The sequence below is a fragment of the Lactuca virosa genome, chromosome 1 (assembly GCF_052849685.1).
Source record: "Lactuca virosa cultivar CGN04683 chromosome 1, Lactuca_virosa_CGN04683_v6, whole genome shotgun sequence".
NCBI classification, from domain to species: Eukaryota; Viridiplantae; Streptophyta; class Magnoliopsida; order Asterales; family Asteraceae; genus Lactuca; species Lactuca virosa.
The window spans coordinates 152,009,248-152,030,241 of NC_136426.1; the positions used below are offsets into that span (position 1 = coordinate 152,009,248).

At 37.7% G+C, this 20,994-nt stretch overlaps 1 protein-coding gene across 1 annotated transcript; it reads left to right on the forward strand.

The window, feature by feature from the left end:
- The first annotated feature begins 17,633 nt into the window (after window positions 1–17,633).
- LOC145122171 (lysine-specific histone demethylase 1 homolog 1-like) lies at window positions 17,634–18,047 on the forward strand. Its single transcript, XM_079057821.1, has one exon. It carries the CDS (start codon window positions 17,634–17,636, stop codon window positions 18,045–18,047), a length of 414 nt encoding a protein of 137 aa, XP_078913947.1.
- Window positions 18,048–20,994: the final 2,947 nt, after the last annotated feature.

Here is a 20,994-nt window from a genome sequence, read left to right on the forward strand (position 1 = left end):
TGGAGCAGAGAGGAGCTTCGTAAACCAAAAATTTAAACACTTACTTAAACAATCACCGCAAACACTAAAAGAAACCTTCGTCGTAGAAATGGCCAATGGAAAAACAGAGAGTTGTAACAAGGTTTACATAGGTTGTACCCTCACGCTAGATAATTATTCATTCCCAATCGACCTCATACCTGTAGCGATCAAGAGTTTCGATGTCATTGTGGGCATGGACTGGTTGAGTCCTCATCATACCGATATTTTGTGCTTCGACAAAGCAATCCGTCTAAACCTACCAAATAACGAAACCTTGTTGATCTACGGGGACAAACCCAACACGAGTCTTGGTATCATCTCAAGTATTCAAGCCCAGAAGTACTTGCGTAAGGAATATCGCGCATTCCTTGCACATGTGGTCGATGTGAACGAGAAAACAAAAGACCTAAAAGACATGCTCGTAGTACGCAACTTCCCCGACGTCTTTCCAGAAGAACTACCTGGTCTACCTGATGGGTTTTGAGCATTCTAACACTTCCTAAGTGTACATGCAACCCTAATAACCTTGGATCTATGTTTGTCTAATAATCATGCAAAGTTGAATTCCAAGGTTATATTCCTATCTAGCATACATGGGGAACATTTTTAACTTAAATGAAAGATAGAATAACTTACCTTGTTGTTGATTATGATCCTTGAAACCTTGTGAGCCTAGCACCCCAAGTGTGATGCCTCAAATGCTTCACACAACACCAAATGCAAAAGAGTAAACTTTGAGAGAATCTTACACTTGCAAAATCGGCTCTAGCCCTCTTGTTTCTTAGTGTCGCCAATTTTGGTGGAGAATGGGTTTCTTATATAGTGTTGACACATCTAGGGTTACACCATGTAAACCCTAATGTGTCATGACTCTTCATTTCCATGACCCATGGGTTTGTAACTCCCATGGAGCATCCATGGAGCATCCTATGGGTGGAACCCAACTTGATAATCCATGGAGCCTCTTAGCCCACTATATAAGATATGGAAGATTTACATAATCTACCCATATATTTAATTAGTTATCTTTTGATCACTTAATTATTTCTAAATTAATTCTTGATCAAACTAATTAAATAATATTATTAATATATTAGAATTTATTATATATTAATAAACCATAAGTGTTATTTCTCTCATTTTAGTTTATCCAATTGCATGGTGCCATGCAACCCAAATGGACCATGTCGGGTCGGGTCAAGTACATACCAAAAATAGTTATGGACTTAGACACCTTATCCAACAGTCTCCCACTTGGATAAGTCTAATAACTATAACTGCAATACTTCAGGAACCGATCGGCAATCGTAGCTCTTTCAAGGTATCTCGGAACTGAGAAGATGATGATACGCCATTTAAGATAAGTGTTCATATAATCCTCTGTTCTAGATATCAGCCGGACAAATACATGGAACAATGTCTTACTAATTGTCCAGCAGTTTGTTTCCCGATTTCCGATTTGTTTGACAAAGAACTTAATTGAACACATCAACTTAGTTCTGACCGGGCCCGGTACATAGGTCAAAACAAAATCAACGAGGGGCCCAGATATCAGCTTCTAATCCAAGAAGGAACAGATAAACTTCGACTCATATGTTTGTTCTACCACTCATTGAATTATACACAAAAGCACGTTTTATAACATCGAGTTACCAATGCGTTAACGTACAATCAATGCATAACCAACTCATAAGTAACAAATCATATCTCTAGGTTTGAAGACTTATATGATATTACCGTCTCACGATCACTCGAGATAAATTCCATGAAGTGATTCCAGTGAGCGTGGGTTGAGTCCAATGCTCAGAACTTATGAGCACTCATGAGTGTTGTAGCCATGTCCAACAACTTAGACCCCTGCAACCAATCATGACAGTCTTGATTCATACCTACTTCCGACATATAACCGACTGTGGAGGTTCGAATAATATGATATACCAAACATAATTATTATGGAAGTCAAAACATGCAAAAGAAATATAGTAAACGATCGACAAGAGATAGCAACACTTTACTCATAAATAAAACACCTTTTATTCATCATCTAATGTCAATTACACTTTACAAATTTCAAGGTTATCTAACTACTAAATCTAATATCATCCTTGAGCCCTATGCTCCGAGCATGCTGGAGATGCTTAACCCGAGTCAGTCCCTTCGTGAGGGGATCTGCTGGATTCTCATCCGATGATACCCTCTTTGCCACGAGGAGTCCTTCTTCTATTCGATGTCTGATGAAATGGTATTTTTTGTCGATGTGTCTGCATCTCCCGTGATCCCTTGGTTCCTTGGCTAAGGCAACTGCACTTTCCCTATCACAGAAAATTTCCATTGGCTCTTTAATAGCTGGTACAACTCCAAGGTCTCCAATGAAGTTCTTCAGCCATATCGCCTCCTTTGCTGCCTCGCTAGCTGCTATATACTCTGATTCGCAAGTTGAATCAGCCACTGTCTCTTGCTTGGAACTCTTCCAAGAAATTGCTCCTCCATTTAAGGTAAAGACCTAGCCTGACTGAGAGCGGAAATTATCCCTATCAGTCTGAAAGCTAGCATCACTATACCCTACAACTCTCAAGTCTTCACTCCCACCAAGGGTAAGGACCCAGTCCTTAGTCCTCCGTAGGTACTTGAGGATATTCTTTACCGCAGTCCAGTGTGCCTTGCCAGATTTCCCCTGATACCTGCTAACCATGCTCAAAGAAAAGGCTACATCAGGTCGAGTACACGTCATAGCATACATGATCGATCCTACAGCCGAAGCATAAGGTATTCGACTCATTTCTGCTATCTCAGCCTCAGTACTAGGGCTTTGTGTCTTACTCAATCTGGCTTTACTCTGGATGGGTAACTCTCCTTTCTTGGAGTCCTGCATGCCGAATCTCTTCAGCACCTTATCCAAGTAGGTACTCTGACTAAGTCCAATTAGTCTTTTACTCCGGTCTCTCAAGATCCTTATCCCTAGAATATAGGCAGCTTCTCCTAGGTCCTTCATAGAGAAACACTTCCCAAGCCAGGACTTAACTTCCTGCAGAGTTGGGATGTCATTTCCTATGAGTAGTATGTCATCCACATACAATACCAAAAAGCTAACTATACTCCCACTAGCCTTGACATATACACAAGATTCATCTTCACTCCTAGAAAAGCCAAATTCCTTGACTTTCTCATCAAAGCAAAGATTCCATCTGCGAGGTGCTTGCTTTAACCCATAAATGGATTTCTCAAGCTTACACACTCTATTAGGGTACTATGTGTTGACAAAACCCTCTGGCTGACTCATGTAAACATCCTCAGCCAACTTTCCATTAAGGAAAGCGGTTTTGACATCCATTTGCCATATTTCATAGTCATGAAATGTGGCTATGGCTAACAGAACCCTAATAGACTTAATCTTGGCCACTGGAGAAAAGGTCTCATCATAATCAACTCCCGGAGTTTGTGAGAAACCCTTTGCAACCAGTCGTGCCTTATAAGTGTGTACATTACCATCCATGTCGGTCTTCTTCTTGAAGATCCATTTGCACCCTATAGTCTTACGACCTGGTACATTCTCAACCAAGTTCCAAACTTGATTGTCATACATGGACTGTATCTCGCTGTCTATTGCCTCTTTCCACTTGGCTGACTCAGTTCCGCGTAACTATTAGGTTCATCCAGACCTATCAGTGTCTCATCACTGATAAGTGTACCACCTTCCGCAGTAATATGGAATCCATAGTAATGCTCAGGTGCATTCCTAACCCTTGTGGAACTCCTCAGAGGTACAGACTTGTCAATTGGCTCAACAGGAGTTTCCTCCTCAAGTTGAGTGCTAGGGTTTGAAGTTCCTTCACCACTTGACTCTTGAATTTCTTCAAGGTCAACTTGCCTCCCACTGTCTCCTTGGCTTAAGAACTCTCTCTCTCGAAAGAAAGCCCTCCTAGCTACAAAGACCACATTCTCACTAGGTCTGTAGAAGAGGTAACCAAAGGATTTATGTGGGTAGCCGATGAAAATACACCTCTCACTTTGAGGTTCGAGCTTATCATGAGTCTCGCGTCTCACGAAAGCCTCGCAACCCCAAATCTTAATGTGGTCTAGTTTGGGTACTTTACCAGTCCACATCTCATGAGGAGTTTTGGCAACTTTCTTTGTGGGAACTAGATTAAGGATATGGGCGGCAGTCTCTAAGGAATACCCCCAAAATGAGATTGGTAGCGAAGCTCGACTCATCATGGAACGAACCATATCCAACAAGGTTCGATTACACCTCTCAGCTACACCATTCAACTGTGGTGTCCTGGGAGGTGTCAATTGTGAGACAATCCCACATTCCCTAAGATAGTCGAGGAACTCTGAACTAAGATACTCACCACCTCGATCGGATCGAAGCATCTTAATGTTCCTGCCCAATTGATTCTCGACTTCCTGTTTAAACTCTTTAAACCTCTCAAAAGTCTCTGACTTATGCTTGATTAAGTAGACATATCCATATCTATTGTAATCATCAGTAAAAGTCAAATAATAATGATTAGCATCCCTTGTGGCATGTTTGAAGGGCCCACACACATCCGTGTGTATAAGATCCAACAAACCTTCACCCCTCTCACAAGAGCCTGTGAATGGTGACTTTGTCATTTTTCCAAGTAAGCATGATTCGCAACTATCATCTGACTTTAGGTCAAATGACTCCAATACTCCATCCTTTTGGAGTTGGCCTATGCGTTTCTTGCTTATATGTCCAAGACGACAATGCCATAATGATGCTTTATCCAAGTTATTATCATTAACAGAATCAATACACAATACATTATTTCCTAAGTTATCAACCACAGATACAGTTTCATACACACCATCACAAGGTAATGCTTTAAAATAAAGAACATTATTAAATAAAGCATTAATCGAACCAACTTCATTATCAAATGAAAAGGTGAAACCTTGTTTATACAATGCATGAAAGGAAATAATATTTCTTGCCATTTCTGGCGAATAACAACATTTATTCAAATCTAAACTAAACCCACTACTTAGCGATAAAGTATAAACTCCAATCTTGGTGACAGGTAAAGCTTTCCTATTCCCCATGATTAAGTTTATTCTTCCATGCTCCACATTCTCACTTCTTCTTAGTCCCTGCAAATCAGAACAGATATGAATACCACAACCGGTATCAAGGACCCAAGAGTTAGAATGGGGTGAGTTATTAGATAAGATAGTGTAAATACCTGCATGGTTGGGTTTAACTTTCCCATCCTTCACATCTTGCTGGTACTTTGGGCAGTTCCGCTTCCAATGTGACTTTTCATGGCAATAGAAGCATTCAGCCTCTTTAGGGTCAGAAGAAGGAGTGACAAAACCTTTCTTGGTTCCACTTGAAGAAGAGCCATCAAGGGTCCTAGCCTTGGTACCCTTCGAAGAGCTCTTCCTCTTCTTCCCTCTACCTTTCCCGATTGCCAAAACCGGGGCGGAGTTTGGAGTAGGAGTGTTAACAACCGACTTACCCTTAAGACCTGTTTCTGCGGTCTTGAGGAGTCCCTGAAGTTTGCTGAGTGTGACCTCTTCCTTATTCATGTGATATGTCATGCGGAATTGATCATAGCACGATGGTAAGGAGTGCAAAATGATATCTATTGCAAGCTCCTCAGGGAAGTTCACATTAAGCTTCAGCAACCGATCCACATACCTTTGCATTTTCTGCATGTGGCTCGTGACGGATTCCCCGTCCTTCATCATGGTTGTTATGATAGAGCATATGATTTCATACCTCTCTTGTCGTGCACTTTGATGGTATCTTTCCATCAGATCTTGGTGCATTTCAAAAGGGTAGAAGTCCTCATAGGACTTTTGGAGTTCCGCTGTCATGGTGGCCAACATGATGCATGCCACTTTTGTAGCATCCCTTTCATGTGCCCGGAAGTCAGCAATCTCCTGGGGAGTTGCAGTGGTCTCATCAATCTCCTTAAGCTCCTTGTCAAGGACATATTCTTTGTCCTCGTAGCGGGTAATCATCCTGATGTTTCTGATCCATTCATTGAAGTTGGATCCATCAAAAGTGACTTTCCCACACAAGTTCATAAGGGTAAAGGAGCCATTAGGATTAGAGGCAGAAGCAGCATTGTTTGGAGACATCTGAAAGAAGAGGACAAGATTAGTTTAGATATTAAGAGAGTCCTTAATAAAACACCCAAATCTAATATTAAGGCTAGGATCCAATCACAATATATTATAACTTAGAAGAGGTATGCCGTAATCCAAGCTATAACATATTTGAAAGGTAGGTGAATGACGATTCACCAATTTCCACCATGAAAAACGAAATATAAATATTAGGTTTTTAGTTGGTTCTTAGAAATTCCTAGATTCTTTTTGAGATTCAATGAACTTTTCAATGGCATGTTTCAATCTCGAGTGTGCCCTCCAAGTTTTGTGACTGGGATACCGAGGATCACAAAACGAGGTGTGAAGTAACCATGCAAATCACTTGGTACCCTCAAGGTTTATCACTCAGTCGATGTGCTGGTAAACCACACACGCTCCACCGATGTTATGGTAAACCTTAAGTCATCCTTTACCTACCTTGTTAAGTCCAAGTTAGTGTGCCGGTTAACCACACACGCTGCACCAACGACTTAAACAAAGTGTAAAGTGTAATTTCATGGATTAGCACCTTATTCACATTTTCCTAAAGTAACTAAGATTGGGAATTTAATAAAAGCATTTAGTTACTTTATAATATTCATCATACTTTTAATGATAATTTATAAGTCCTTGTCTTACCCGTTCGGCTAACGACCCTCCACCGATCAAGGAAGCGGTGGGTGAGAGTGGACACCCATTAAGTTGCCATTTTATAGGCAACAACCTTATACCCCGCTTATAGACCGGCTTCGTGAATGAGGCGTACTAGCGGTAAGACGACTTGACGTTATACATATATATATTAGTAACTTATAATATTATAAAGTATAAGGGTTGAATTTTAACTTTTAAAATTCTAAGGGTTGGAACTAAAGTTTTAATCAAGACTTTACATGCTCCAAAACTTGAGGGCAAGTTTTGTAAACTTCCAAAACTTTTCATTTCTTATAACTTATGAATTAACTGAGTAATAAAAATGAAGACTCTTCATTTTTATAACTCTTGTGTTCTTTTAATGGCTTTAATAAAAGTGAGACTTTTGGTTTTCCATAACTTGAGGACAAGTTATGGACTCCATTAAAACACATTATGATCATGAATTAAACTACCATGAAGGTTACAAACAATTCCTATGATCATCTAATCTTCATAAGTTCAAGAACATGAATATGAACACTTTCAAGAATCAAAAATTACACTTAAAAAAAACTTGTAATTTTAATAATTGTCATTGTAAATGGATTAGCATAAACATTACACCATCTAAAACAAGCTTTAAAACATCAAAACAGTTTAGGGTAATGTTTCTAGTCCATTTCCAGCAACAAATGTGCAAACTTTCATACGAGCAGAAAACAGAAAAATGATTTTTTTTTCAAGCTGTTTGCACACAAAAAAAAAAACAAACGAACCATGCTCTGACACCACTAATGGGTTTTGAGCATTCTAACACTTCCTAAGTGTACATGCAACCCTAATAACCTTGGATCTATGTTTGTCTAATAATCATGCAAAGTTGAATTCCAAGGTTATATTCCTATCTAGCATACATGGGGAACATTTTTAACTTGAATGAAAGATAGAATAACTTACCTTGTTGTTGATTATGATCCTTGAAACCTTGTGAGCCTAGCACCCCAAGTGTGATGCCTCAAATGCTTCACACAACACCAAATGCAAAGGAGTAAACTTTGAGAGAATCTTACACTTGCAAAATCGGCTCTAGCCCTCTTGTTTCTTAGTGTCGCCAATTTTGGTGGAGAATGGGTTTCTTATATAGTGTTGACACATCTAGGGTTACACCATGTAAACCCTAATGTGTCATGACTCTTCATTTCCATGACCCATGGGTTTGTAACTCCCATGGAGCATCCTATGGGTGGAACCCAACTTGATAATCCATGGAGCCTCTTAGCCCACTATATAAGATATGGAAGATTTACATAATCTACCCATATATTTAATTAGTTATCTTTTGATCACTTAATTAATTCTAAATTAATTCTTGATCAAACTAATTAAATAATATTATTAATATATTAGAACTTATAATATATTAATAAACCATAAGTGTTATTTCTCTCATTTTAGTTTATCCAATTACATGGTGCCATGCAACCCAAATGGACCATGCCGGGTCGGGTCAAGTACATACCAGAAATAGTTATGGACTTAGACACCTTATCCAACACTACCTCCCCAACGTCAAGTCGAATTCAGGATCGACTTAGTTCCACGGGCTACCCCCGTAGCCAAATCGCCCTATCGTCTCGCGCCTGCAGAGATGCAAGAACTGTCCGGACAACTTAACGAACTGCTCAGCAAGGGCTTTATAAGACCAAGCTTCTCACCCTGGGGAGCTCCGGTCTTGTTCGTCAAGAAGAAAGATGGATTGTTCCGTATGTGCATCAACTATAGGGAACTCAACAAACTTACAGTCAAGAATCGTTACCCTCTACCTCGCATAGACGATTTATTCGACCAGCTGCAAGGGGCGAGTTACTTTTCCAAGATTGATCTGAGATCCGGGTATCACCAGTTACGAGTGCTTGAGGAGGATGTTCCGAAGAAAGCCTTCTGAACTCGTTACGGACACTACGAGTTCGTGGTGATGCCATTCGGATTGACTAATGCACCTGTAGTTTTCATGGACTTAATGAATAGGGTATGCCGTCCTTACTTGGATCAGTTCGTCATCGTTTTCATCGATGACATACTTATCTACTCTCGAAGTAAGGGGGAACATAGCAATCATCTACGACAAGTCCTAGGAATCTTACGATCAGAGAAGCTCTATGCGAAGTTCTCTAAATGCGAATTTTGGATCCGAAGAGTCGAATTCTTAGGACACGTGGTTAGCGAAGAGGGAATCCACGTGGACCCATCCAAAATTAAAGCTATTGAGAACTGGTCAGCACCGAAGACGCCTACAGAAATTCGTCAATTTCTAGGCCTCGCTGGCTACTACCGTAGATTTATACAGAACTTCTCTCGAATTGCGAAACCCCTCACTACATTGACCCAGAAAGGCGTGGCCTTTGACTGGGAAGAGAAACAAGAGAAGGCGTTTCAAACGCTGAAGCGAGCCTTATGCACCGCACCGATACTATCCCTCCCCGAAGGGATAGAAGACTTCGTAGTGTACTGCGATGCATCCAACCAAGGGCTCAACTGTGTTCTGATGCAACGAGGAAAGGTCATCGCCTATGCCTCAAGGCAGCTGAAAAAACACGAGGTCAACTACACCACACACGACCTCGAATTAGGAGCAGTTGTGTTTGCCCTGAAAATCTGGAGACACTACCTGTATGGTATGAAAAGCACTATCTTTACAGACCACAAGAGCCTACAACACATATTCAACCAGAAAGAGCTCAATATGAGACAACGACGGTGGGTCGAACTCCTCAATGACTACGAATGCGAAATTCGTTATCATCCGGGTAAAGCCAACGTAGTAGCAGACGCCCTAAGTCGGAAAGAATATTCTGGTCGAAGAACCAAGTCATTAACTATGACTATCCATTCGCATTTGTCCACACAAATTAAGGAAGCTCAGCTTGAAGCCTTAAAACGTGAAAATGTGGCGGGTGAATCTTTGCGAGGAATGGATAAGAACTTGGAAGTCAAGGATGGCGGAGCTTTGTATCTCATGGATCGGATCTGGACACCGAAGCACGGTGGCTTCAGAGACTTGGTCATGAAAGAAGCACACAACACTCGATATTCCGTCCACCTAGGTTCATATAAGATGTATCTGGATCTTAAGAAGTTATACTGGTGGCCTAACATGAAGGCAGAAATTGCTACCTTCGTGAGTAAATGCCTAACTTGCGCCAAGGTCAAGGTCGAATACCAGAAACCCTCTGGTCTACTACAGCAACCAGAGATACCAGAATGGAAGTGGGAGCGGATTACAATGGACTTCATAACCAAATTACCCAAGACAACGGGTGGACTAGATACCATTTGGGTCATCGTCGACAGATTAACCAAGTCCGCGCACTTCCTACCCATCAAAGAGACGGACAAGATGGAGAAGCTCACAAGGACGTACATTCGGGAGATAGTACGACTGCATGGTGTTCCTATATCCATTATCTCCGATAGAGATAGTAGATTCACTTCGAGGTTCTGGCAGTCGCTACAAAACTCCTTAGGAACGAGGCTGGACATGAGTACAACCTACCACCCACAGACCGACGGACAAAGTGAGAGAACTATCCAAACCTTGGAGGACATGTTGCGAGCCTGTGTGATCGACTTTGGAAAGGCATGGGATACTCATTTACCCCTTGCCGAGTTTTCCTACAACAACAGTTATCACACGAGCATAAAGGCTGCTCCATTTGAAGCCCTCTATGAGCGGAAGTGCAGATCCCCTTTGTGCTGGGCTGAGGTGGGTGACACCCAGTTAGCTAAAGGACGAGTTCCTGACAGCACTCTCACGGGTCCGGAAATCATTCGAGAAACGACAGAAAAGATCATTCAGATTCTGGAACGATTGAAAGCCTCCAGAGACCGACAGAAAAGCTACGCAGACAAGCGAAGGAAACCTTTGGAATTCCAGGTGGGGGACCGAGTCCTTTTGAAAGTCTCACCCTGGAAGGGCTTGATACGCTTCGGAAAGCGTGGAAAGCTAAATCCAAGATACATAGGGCCTTTCGAGATTCTCGCTAGAATCGGCCCTGTAGCTTACAAACTCACCCTACCCCACGAGCTTAGTAACGTACATCCTATTTTCCACGTCTCGAACTTGAAAAAGTGCCAATCCGATGAGACTCTTGTAATTCCACTCGACGAAATCGAGATCAACGAGAGCCTCAACTTCGTGGAAGAACCTATAGAGATCATGGACCGAGAGGTCAAGCGAACCAAGCAAAGCCGTATCCCGATCGTGAAGGTTCGCTGGAATGCCAAGCGAGGACCCGAATTCACTTCGGAGCGCGAGGATCAAATGAAACTTAAATATCCTCATCTTTTTACTTAGCTATTTGTATTAACTTAGCTACTTGAACTCTAATTTCGGGACGAAATTCCCTCTAACGGGGGGATGATGTGACAACCCGAAATTTCTAACTTATGCATTCTTCGTTTTATCAAAGTTAGCCTCATTTTTGCTATTTTGTAATGAAGTTTTGGGTCTATATAAGTGCATTAGGATTAGTATAATCAAGATATGAGTCTTAGGAAGGGTTAGAATGTGTGTAGCATCACAAAATCGGGCCAAACACACCAAGCAAGGTGTGTGCGGCCGCACACCCGAGTGTACGGCCAGCCAGCCGCACACAGCCGACCGCACACCCTCCTAGCCTCACACTCCAGCCTATATAAAGGACCCTAAGTCAACCTTACACCCTTTTCCCACTCCTTCAAAGCTGGAACATTTTCTCTCAAGAGTCCTTCAAGTTTTCTTCTCCAATCGACAATACAAGTAACTAAACATCCTTAGATCATTACTACAACACATTAGAAAGCCTTTTCCTCGAGTTTGATCCATGAAATCATCATTCTAGATGATCTTCATGTGTGTACGGTTGCACACACATCATGTGTGACCGCACACACATATTTTGGTCCTATAATGGACTTAAACACTCATCTAAGCATAGCATCGGCCAAAACACCTTCTTAGGATCATCACAAAGCCTTGGAAAATCAATTTGGACACATTTGTATGGGAGTGTACGGCCGCACACAGGCCTGGCCGCACACACCTGGCCGCACACGTCATGTGCAACCGCACACACCCTTTTAAGGGTCCAAAATAGCAACAAACTCCCATTCCGACTAAGAAATGGTCAAAACACCTTCACTAGAACATTCCTAAGGCTTGGAAACACGTTTTTGACACACTTCATAGTGAGTGTACGGCCGCACACAGGCTTGGCCGGACACTCTGGCCGCACACACACAAAACCCATGATTGGGTGGCCTTACACTCCAATATAGGGCCATACACCCCGTTATGTGCAACCATATGTGTTGGTAACACTTAATTCTAAGTGTTTTCATGTCCCTAAGGCATGTCCATGTGGCTATTAGTGGTTATATACCCTAAGTATATTCATATATGTGTTATTACATGTTAAATAGGATTCATTTGTGCTCAAGACTCCAATTGACACCCAACAATCCTATATCGATCTTCCATTCGAGTTACTCACTATAGGTGAGTTCATACCCCCTTAATCAACCTTTGAAATGAATTTAAATGCTTTTATGGGGGAGAATACAAGTTGAAACATTCTAGTTATTGCATTAATCACAAGAGAATAATAACTAGAACAAACTGAAAGATTTTCTATTACTTTCAAATTGTTATTAGACTTATGGATTTTCAAGCACTTCAAAACATTTTATCAAACTCTTTTAAATATGAAACCCTTTATATAACTCTTTTAAACTTCATTATTATCAAACTCATATCTTTACAGATATATTTATATAAGTAAGGTTTGAAGGACTTAGGACTGATAGCTCACTTTATTTCCTGTTCCTTGTTTGGTTGTGGACTTAGAGTATTCTGTTATTTGTCTGAAGGTCGTTGAAACCTTAGTTATATATCATGTATATGTGTTTAGATATAAAGGCTTTTACTTCATTTCCATGCCTTTGGAGTAGCAAAGGTACGCAAACACGTTAAAACGTACAAACAACATTTCAGGTAAACTATAATAGGTATAGTTTAGGAGATTACTACATACTATTACAAGAACATAAACATATACAAGTACATCAAAGAGAACATATACATATACATATACTTTTACAAGTGAACAAAAGAAACATACACGATCATAACATTTAGAGAGTATGAGATACATCCTCATGACGTGGACTTCACCGTTGTCACGTTGGTAACCAGAGTCTCCTGGAGGGAGAGCGGGCATTGTGTTTATAGATCTATACGGGACAGACCATCCCACATCCCGACTGCTAGCTACAGTCCCGGCCGACCAAGACAAGGGGTGACAAATGTCACATTTATTTCGACGCCAGCAGTTTGTCGTGTTTACATCCGTCACTCAGTATGGTTACGAGTATCTTTCACATTTACCTTATAATTCATGGTCTTAAGGTAATTGGTACTATGGTAGTTAATACATATAAAACTACGGCACTATAATATTTTCCCTAATACATTAAACTTGAAACGTTTTTGATATTAAACGATAATGTACAAACTATATTTTGATAATAATAGTCAAACTTGGGAAAAATGCATACACCTACAAACAAACAAACAGAACATTTGAGTCTTGGTAGAAGACTACAATTTAGTAGAAAATATGGGATTTTCTAGAGGGATACGAACATTTTACAAGAGATACGAACATTTTATAAAGAGATACGAATATTTTACAAATAGATGTGAATTCTTACAAACGAACATTTTTATTATAATCATGTTGTTGAATCTAGTTAACATACATTTTACAACATCAATGACACTAAATACTTATGAACTCACCAGCATCTTATGCTGATACTCTCTTTCAAAATAACTTGTATTCTCAGGGAATCAGTAAGACAGGTATACCCATGCAGCTTTTGAAGGACGAAGTGGATCCAAGACTCGTCTTTATTTTTATTGTACATTTTGGGTGTCATTTAAACTTACAAAAGATCACACTTGTACTTAACTATTATATTAATGCAATGGATGTTGTTGCTTGTCTTTACTATTATGCATTGTTATGATATTGTACATGACGTCCTCCACCCCAGAACGTTTCCGCCGTTCCGGTTTTGGGGTGTGACAGCTCACAAAGGAGATTCACCGGTTGCTCTTCAACACCGCCATTCCCAACAATCAGCAACTGGCTGATGTTCTTAAAGCATAGTTCCAGGAAGTATATGCCAAAGTCGATGGTCTCAGACAATGGCTTGAGGATGCTCCGGTGTTGCATTCCTCAAGAGGGGGAAGTGAGGAAGAAGACTATCATTCCAACAGCTTTTCTCAGCATCAAAGTCCCCCCATCATAACTGAAAGAGTTCCCTCACCACAACCATCTCATCACTCCCCACCGCAAAAGGAGATCATTCAAAAAAACCCCTTCTCCTGAGCGACCAGAGACCCCTCCCCACTTCAAAAATCTTGCATCCAACATGTCATCCGAACACTCAAATGACTCCCCCGCAACGCAACAAAAGAAGAAAGACTGGAAAGCAGCCAAGTTCGCGGAGCTCATTTGGAGAGAAAATGGTTTTGACATTACTATGGATGAGTCCTTAGTAAATTCCTGGATCAATTCTCACCGCAGACTCCTAGATGATGACTACAAACCATACCTTACCTATGCTGAACCCCCCTCTGATGGTTATTGGGATGTTCCAATCTTTCCCAATGCTAAATACTTCACAGTATTTGAGCCATTTGACCGCAACCTACCTGACCACAAAAGACTGCCCATGGAATTCGAAAGACTTAATCGATTCTATGCCAAACATGCGTCTTCCATAGAGAAAATCTGGTCTAATGATAGGCCATCCGCAGTCAAGAACTACAAACCCCGGAAGTTCTTGAAAGCTGACTTCATCCAATACACTCTCACAAGGAGGAATCAGGACTATGTCCGCACCCAGGCTGACTTCCCATGCATGAACCCTGAAGAAGTCTTTCTGATAGCCAAGGTGTTCCAGAACAAGTCCGAGAAGCATCCGAAGATGAAGATAGCACTTGAGAGGGCAAGTATTTTCTTGAAGGAAACTGTCTGCGACTTTGCCAAAATTGATGCAGACACTTACCCCATCCTAGCCACAAAATTTAATCTTCCACCACTTGACCCTGCACCCATGATAACTGAAGGATTCCAAGAAAGATCCCTAGGTGCAACAAACTTCCCAGACCTCGGAGTCATCTTCAAACGGAAACTCAATGATACCAAATACTTCATTCCGTTTACTGCCATGAACCGCCTTACAAGGAAGCAGATTGAAGTTTGTCGAACCGCAGTTGAAAAGTCAAAACACTCAACTGCCGAAGTCATGTTCGAGATTTTGAGAAGGATCACCTGGTTGGAAAATATCAGGAAATTTTGGTGGATACTGATCAAGTTTCTAAAACTTGACAACTGAATAAAAGTTAAAGAGGTCACTTAGGGGGAAATTGTTGAATCATGAAAAGTGACCCTCTTGAACTTCAGCTACCGCAGTCCACAAGGATCCGTAGTCAAGGTTTTATCAGCAGCCTCACCCGAAGTCATCATCAACCGCAGTCACTCTTAGCTACTAGATTACTTTACTCTGTCAACTTTTATTGTAATACTCTCTATTGTCCAGTATGCCTTGCATGGCTACTCTTAGAGATGTGATCTAGTGTAATTCTTGAGACTCTATCAATGGAGCTCATTCTCACTTATTCAATACAACTTTTGATGCTATCATTTCTATCTCTTTATCTGATTACGCATCTCTCCCTACTCTCTAAATTCACTAGAACATAACTGAATACAATCTCTCTTCGGAGCAAGTCACTTGTGACTTAATCACGAAGTTTGATCTCACTTACTAACTTGGCCTGAATGCATTCCTCGTTATGAATCAACTTATATGTATACTTGATATAACAATTGTTGTCATTTACATTTCCTTACTTTTCCGCAACTGACTTTCTAACCTTCTAACTCTAACTTATTAATATTATTGTTGAGCTTTTAGATCCTTCGAGATAAACTATTCCGCAACTATAATTGTTCTAACGTTTGTTCAAGTGTGTCTCAAGTTTTTCCCTCAACATGGTCTATTGTTACCTACTTCTTCGGTTCCTACTAAATTGGTGTGGCTTGTTCTCATCAAAGTTAATGTTTTTTTTGGAAGTTGGTATTAGATAAGCTTTCTACTCGTCTTAATCTTTTGAAGAGAGGTTTGGATATTCCAAGCTTATGTTGCTCGGTTTGTAGTAATGACGTGGAATAAGCTAATCGGTTGTTCTTTTCGTGTTTATTGGTGTTGGCTCTTTTGGAGAAAACGATGAGATGGTGGGGTTTAAATTATCCTATGTTTTTTTCCCATGGCGATTGGCTTGTCTGGCTCGGGAATTTGTGTCTTAACATGAATGTAAGGAGTTTTTTCAACCAGTTTTCCTAGTTATGTCGTGGCGTATTTGGAGTTTTAGGAACAAGTTACTTTTTGATAAGGTCGTTCCTAAAAAAACATTGTTTTTGATAATATAGTTATACAGTCTTATATTTAGTATCATAGTAGGTGGAAATATTCTCTTAATTGGGTTGATTGGTTGCAAAACTCATCTCTTGTTGTTATGTAAAGTTGTTGTGTTCTTTTCTAGCTTATTGTTAGTTTTGTTTTGTTTTTTTTAATCTTTGCCGTTATATATATATATATATATATATATATATATATATATATATATATATATATATATATATATATATATATATATAAAAGTTATTGAAAAAGAATAAAATTATATATTATTAAAATAAAAAAATTAAACTGTTAGATAATAGTTATAATTATTAGACTTTTTTATTGTTTTAACTTTTAAGATCATAAGGAATGGAGTACGGTAAGAATAAGGTGGCGCCTATGTGGCATAGGGAACACCGCCCCCTATGTCGTTTGGGGAGTGTGGTTTAAAGTGTGCGGCCAAAATTGGGAGCGCTCCTCTCTCTCACTCTTCCTCCTTCTCTCTATTTTTCTTCTTCCTCTTTCCTCTTTTCATGGTAACTCCTTGAATATGGTAACGGAGTGTGTCAAAATATGACACCACTCCCTCCAGCCTAATAGTTATGGAAAATTAGGTAAACAAAACCTTCAAATAATTTTTTAATATTGTTTGTTTTAATATTTTTTTCGCATACATCATTCAGAAACACAAATAACTATCAATCATTTAAATTCACATTATTTTTTAATGTTTATTGAATTAACCATCTCCATTTCCAAGAGAAATTTACAATCAAACAGTACATGCGCATATGAAAGTCTTGCCAAGAAGTGACAAACAGAGAAGACGGAAAATATCTTAAAATCTATTATTTATTTATTTATTTATTTATGTTGTACTTCTCGTCCTTTGAATCTAAATATATAAGACAAAAATATCTTAAAGGTTTGTTATTTTATTTTATTTATATTTATTTATTTTCATGGTACTTGTGGTACTTTGAATCTTATTTTAATTCTTAATATATAAATAAAACAAAATTGTAAGATTGGTACTTGTGTTATTCAAAATTTTTTGATATGATATAAAAAATTTCAAACTTGCATGGAAGGTCTAAAATCAAAGTTTTTCTGAGTTTTTTTTGTCCTTGATACACTTAAAAAGATGACTTTACCCTTTTCATTTCTTTTTTCTATTTTATTTATTTATTTTGGTATTTAAATAATTAAAAATAATAAATAATAAATAAAAACTAAAATCTCTCTCTCTCTCTATCTCTCTCTCTCTACCCACCCTTATTCCTTTCTTGTTTTTTTTCTCTCATCTGTAACATGATACCAGATTATTGTCAAATGTCTCCATGGTCTTTTGGGATCAAGATGATCCGTATGAGATGGGTGGTAACCATTGCTTGATTCTGCGAGGAAACAGAATGTTTATCAGAGCATTACCCGAAAACTTCTCATTTTCTACAATGAAAAAGTCGAACACATCAAATATGGATCTAATGGCGTCTTTATCTCTGCTAAAGGACAATATTATCACGCAAAAATCAATCGAATTCATCCTTGATCTTCCTGAAAGAAAGAAATATGCCATTGATCGATTAGGTTTTGGGTTATTAAATAAAGCAGCCCTCTTATTTCCTTACGGTTTTTGGGGAGGAGAGATCGATACATTTAGCCATCTATCTGATAAATCAAGTATGAATGGTGAGTTCTTTTCATTCTACAACTATTCATATGTCTCTGGCGGCCGGAGAAGCTGCAATTGAGTTTGAAAAGGTATCTCTGGTGGATTCTGTTACAAGATTTACGGAGATTTTGAAGGGGATCTCCATTTCTCTTCGTCTTCATGGGTTCACGATGAGAGAAGAGGTGGAGGGTGGGTTCATGACAGTGGGCTACCGATCCTGAGGATACCTAGCTTGTTGGCGAGGTAGTGTGTCCACCGAGAAAGAAATCGGAGATGATGGGAATAGGTGGAGTATGGCGGGAGTTGAACCAGTAAAGAAAAGTGGGTTGAGGATTGTCTCGAAGAACATGGAGAGAGAGAGAGAGAGAGAGAGAGAGAGAGAGAGAGGATAATTCTTTTTTTTTTAATTAAAATGGTATTACAATAATTATAAAAAATACAAAAAGATAAATAAATGGGTATAACCATCTTTTTAAGTTTTTTTGGACCAAAATCACAAGAATTTCTTGATTTTGGACTTTTCATACAAGCTGAAAACTTGTTGGACTCTATCCAAAGTTTTTTGAATACCACATAAATCAATCTTGCAGTTTTTTCTATAAATAAACAAATCACCTTAATTCAGTTTCTATACAAATATGTTGCAGAATATATACATATCAACAGTTAAATCAAACATTATTTAACGTAAACAACTAACTTTACAAATAAGTTGCATACTTACTAAACAATCATATACATACATCAAAAAATGATTTAAAGTATTTTTTGGTTTTTAATATATACATTAATTGTAAAATCAATTGAGTAGGATAGATTAAAGATCCAACTTAATTCTTTATGTATTCTAAATTTATTAGTTTTTTTTCTAGTTTTGTTCAGAAAAATAATAACTACAAGTAAAGCATCTTTTGATTCCTCGTAAAACATAACAATGTTATGTTTGACAGACTAACTGAAAAACTAACTAATAGATGAAAAACTATCTATTAGCTGTTAGCTAACAAAAAACGACGTTTGTTAAAATTAACTGATAAGCTAGATGAAACATATAAAACAATATTTAGAAGAATATATATTTTTTATAATTAATTAAGGGTATATTCGGATTTAAAAAAAATCCTGAAAAAACTAGTCGTTTATAAGCTAGATTATTAGTTACTTTTCAATTCGTCAAACATGACAAATTTAAAAACTCAAAAAATAATTTAGCTTATCAGTTAGTTGTGAATGTACCAGACAACTTAAATACAAAAAATATCATTCAATGTACAAAACACATACACAAACATAATAATTTATTAGAGGCAAAACAAAGAGAAAATTACAAATATAACCAAAATAGTGAATTACTTTGTAAAAATAACCAAAAAAAATCCAAATTACAAAAATAGTCATCAGAATCGCGGATGGATTAAGCCCATCTGCGATTTCACCAAGCCATCTGCGAACGTACAAGTCGCTAAAGCACATCCGTGCTTTAGCGACTTGTACGTTCGCAGATAATTTTATTATTATTTTTTTTATGGTATAAATAGGGGTACAAGTGACTAAAATCGCAGATGAACTAAGTTCATCTGCGATTTCCTCTCAGTTCATCTGCGATTTCGTGTTTTTTATTTATTTATTTTTTTTTAATTTTTTATTACGAAATTGATAGGATTTGACTATGAAACAACCATATTACATATAAATTCTTGCAAAAAATTATCACTTTTGTTGTAATTTCTTTGAAAATTTTGTTTAAAATTTTTTTAATAAAATGAATTAATATTTGTTTTGTCAAATCGTCCATAGTGCTTCCAGAAAGAGTTCTTCAACGAAAAGTGTGAAAAATGAAACAAACAAAAAAATTTACGTTTTTATACCTACGAAAAAGGTGAAATCGCAGATGGAATGTGAAATAGCAGATGACTTTGTCAAATCGCAGATGGACTTAGTCCATCTGCGATTTTGCAGACTATTTTTGTAATTGGGTTTTTTTTGGCTATTTTTTCTACAAAGTAATTATCGGTTTTTGTTATATTTGTAATTTTCTCCAAAATAAAACTATTAAATTGGATTGAATACGTAAAATCCTAAATTAGAGGGACTATTATAGTTAATGCACACAAGTCCATGGAATAATTTGGTAAATAGCTCAAACCTCTATAGATAGGATGTTGCTAAATCACGGAGACAAAGTTACAAACTGTGGAGTGACAGCTGTTAAAACTTTCCATCTTCAGAACTTTTAAAGTTTTAAATTATATCTATTGTTTTTTTCCTTAACTTCAAAATATGGATACCCATCCAATTGACCAGATTTTTATAAGTGTTAGAAGGTTATGATAACTATCAAGTTTTAAAATTTGCAGTTTTTAAATTATTTTTTCTGATAAAAATCAGTTTAATAATTATTTCTTTAAAAAATAGTTAGAAATTTTAAACTATTATTTATAAGAAAAATAGGTTCAAAAATTCATATATATTTGAAATTTTAATATTGTTTTTCCATTTCAAACTTTTTTTTCTTGTTTTTTGAGTTGAGTTTTTAATTTTAGTGTTTTTGTTGAGTTTTGGACTTGTTTTTAATGTTAGATATTTATTAAAATATACAATATAGACAAGATATTATAAAAAATACTAATTTTTCTATAAAAAATAAAGATTAAAAAAAAGATGATTAGAAATAATAAAAACTAAGATGAGAGAAAAATATTTTAAAAATAGAAAAGTAGTTCAAACTAGATGGTTATATGCAATAAAAACAAGAAAATATATATAAAATGTAAAAAAAAAACCGTATATCAAAAATCCAAATATTTTTTACCAAACATCATATTTTATCAGTAAGCTTATTAGCTAGTACCTAAATTTTTAATTTTCAGTTAGTGTGTCAAATATAATATTAAATGTTACTTTTTATTACAATACATTTGTTAATTATAAAATGTAATAGCCATTATATATCATTATCTTTTATAATAAAAATAATTATAAATGAGGAATATTTATTGTTATACATACTTTCAAAAGTAAATAAT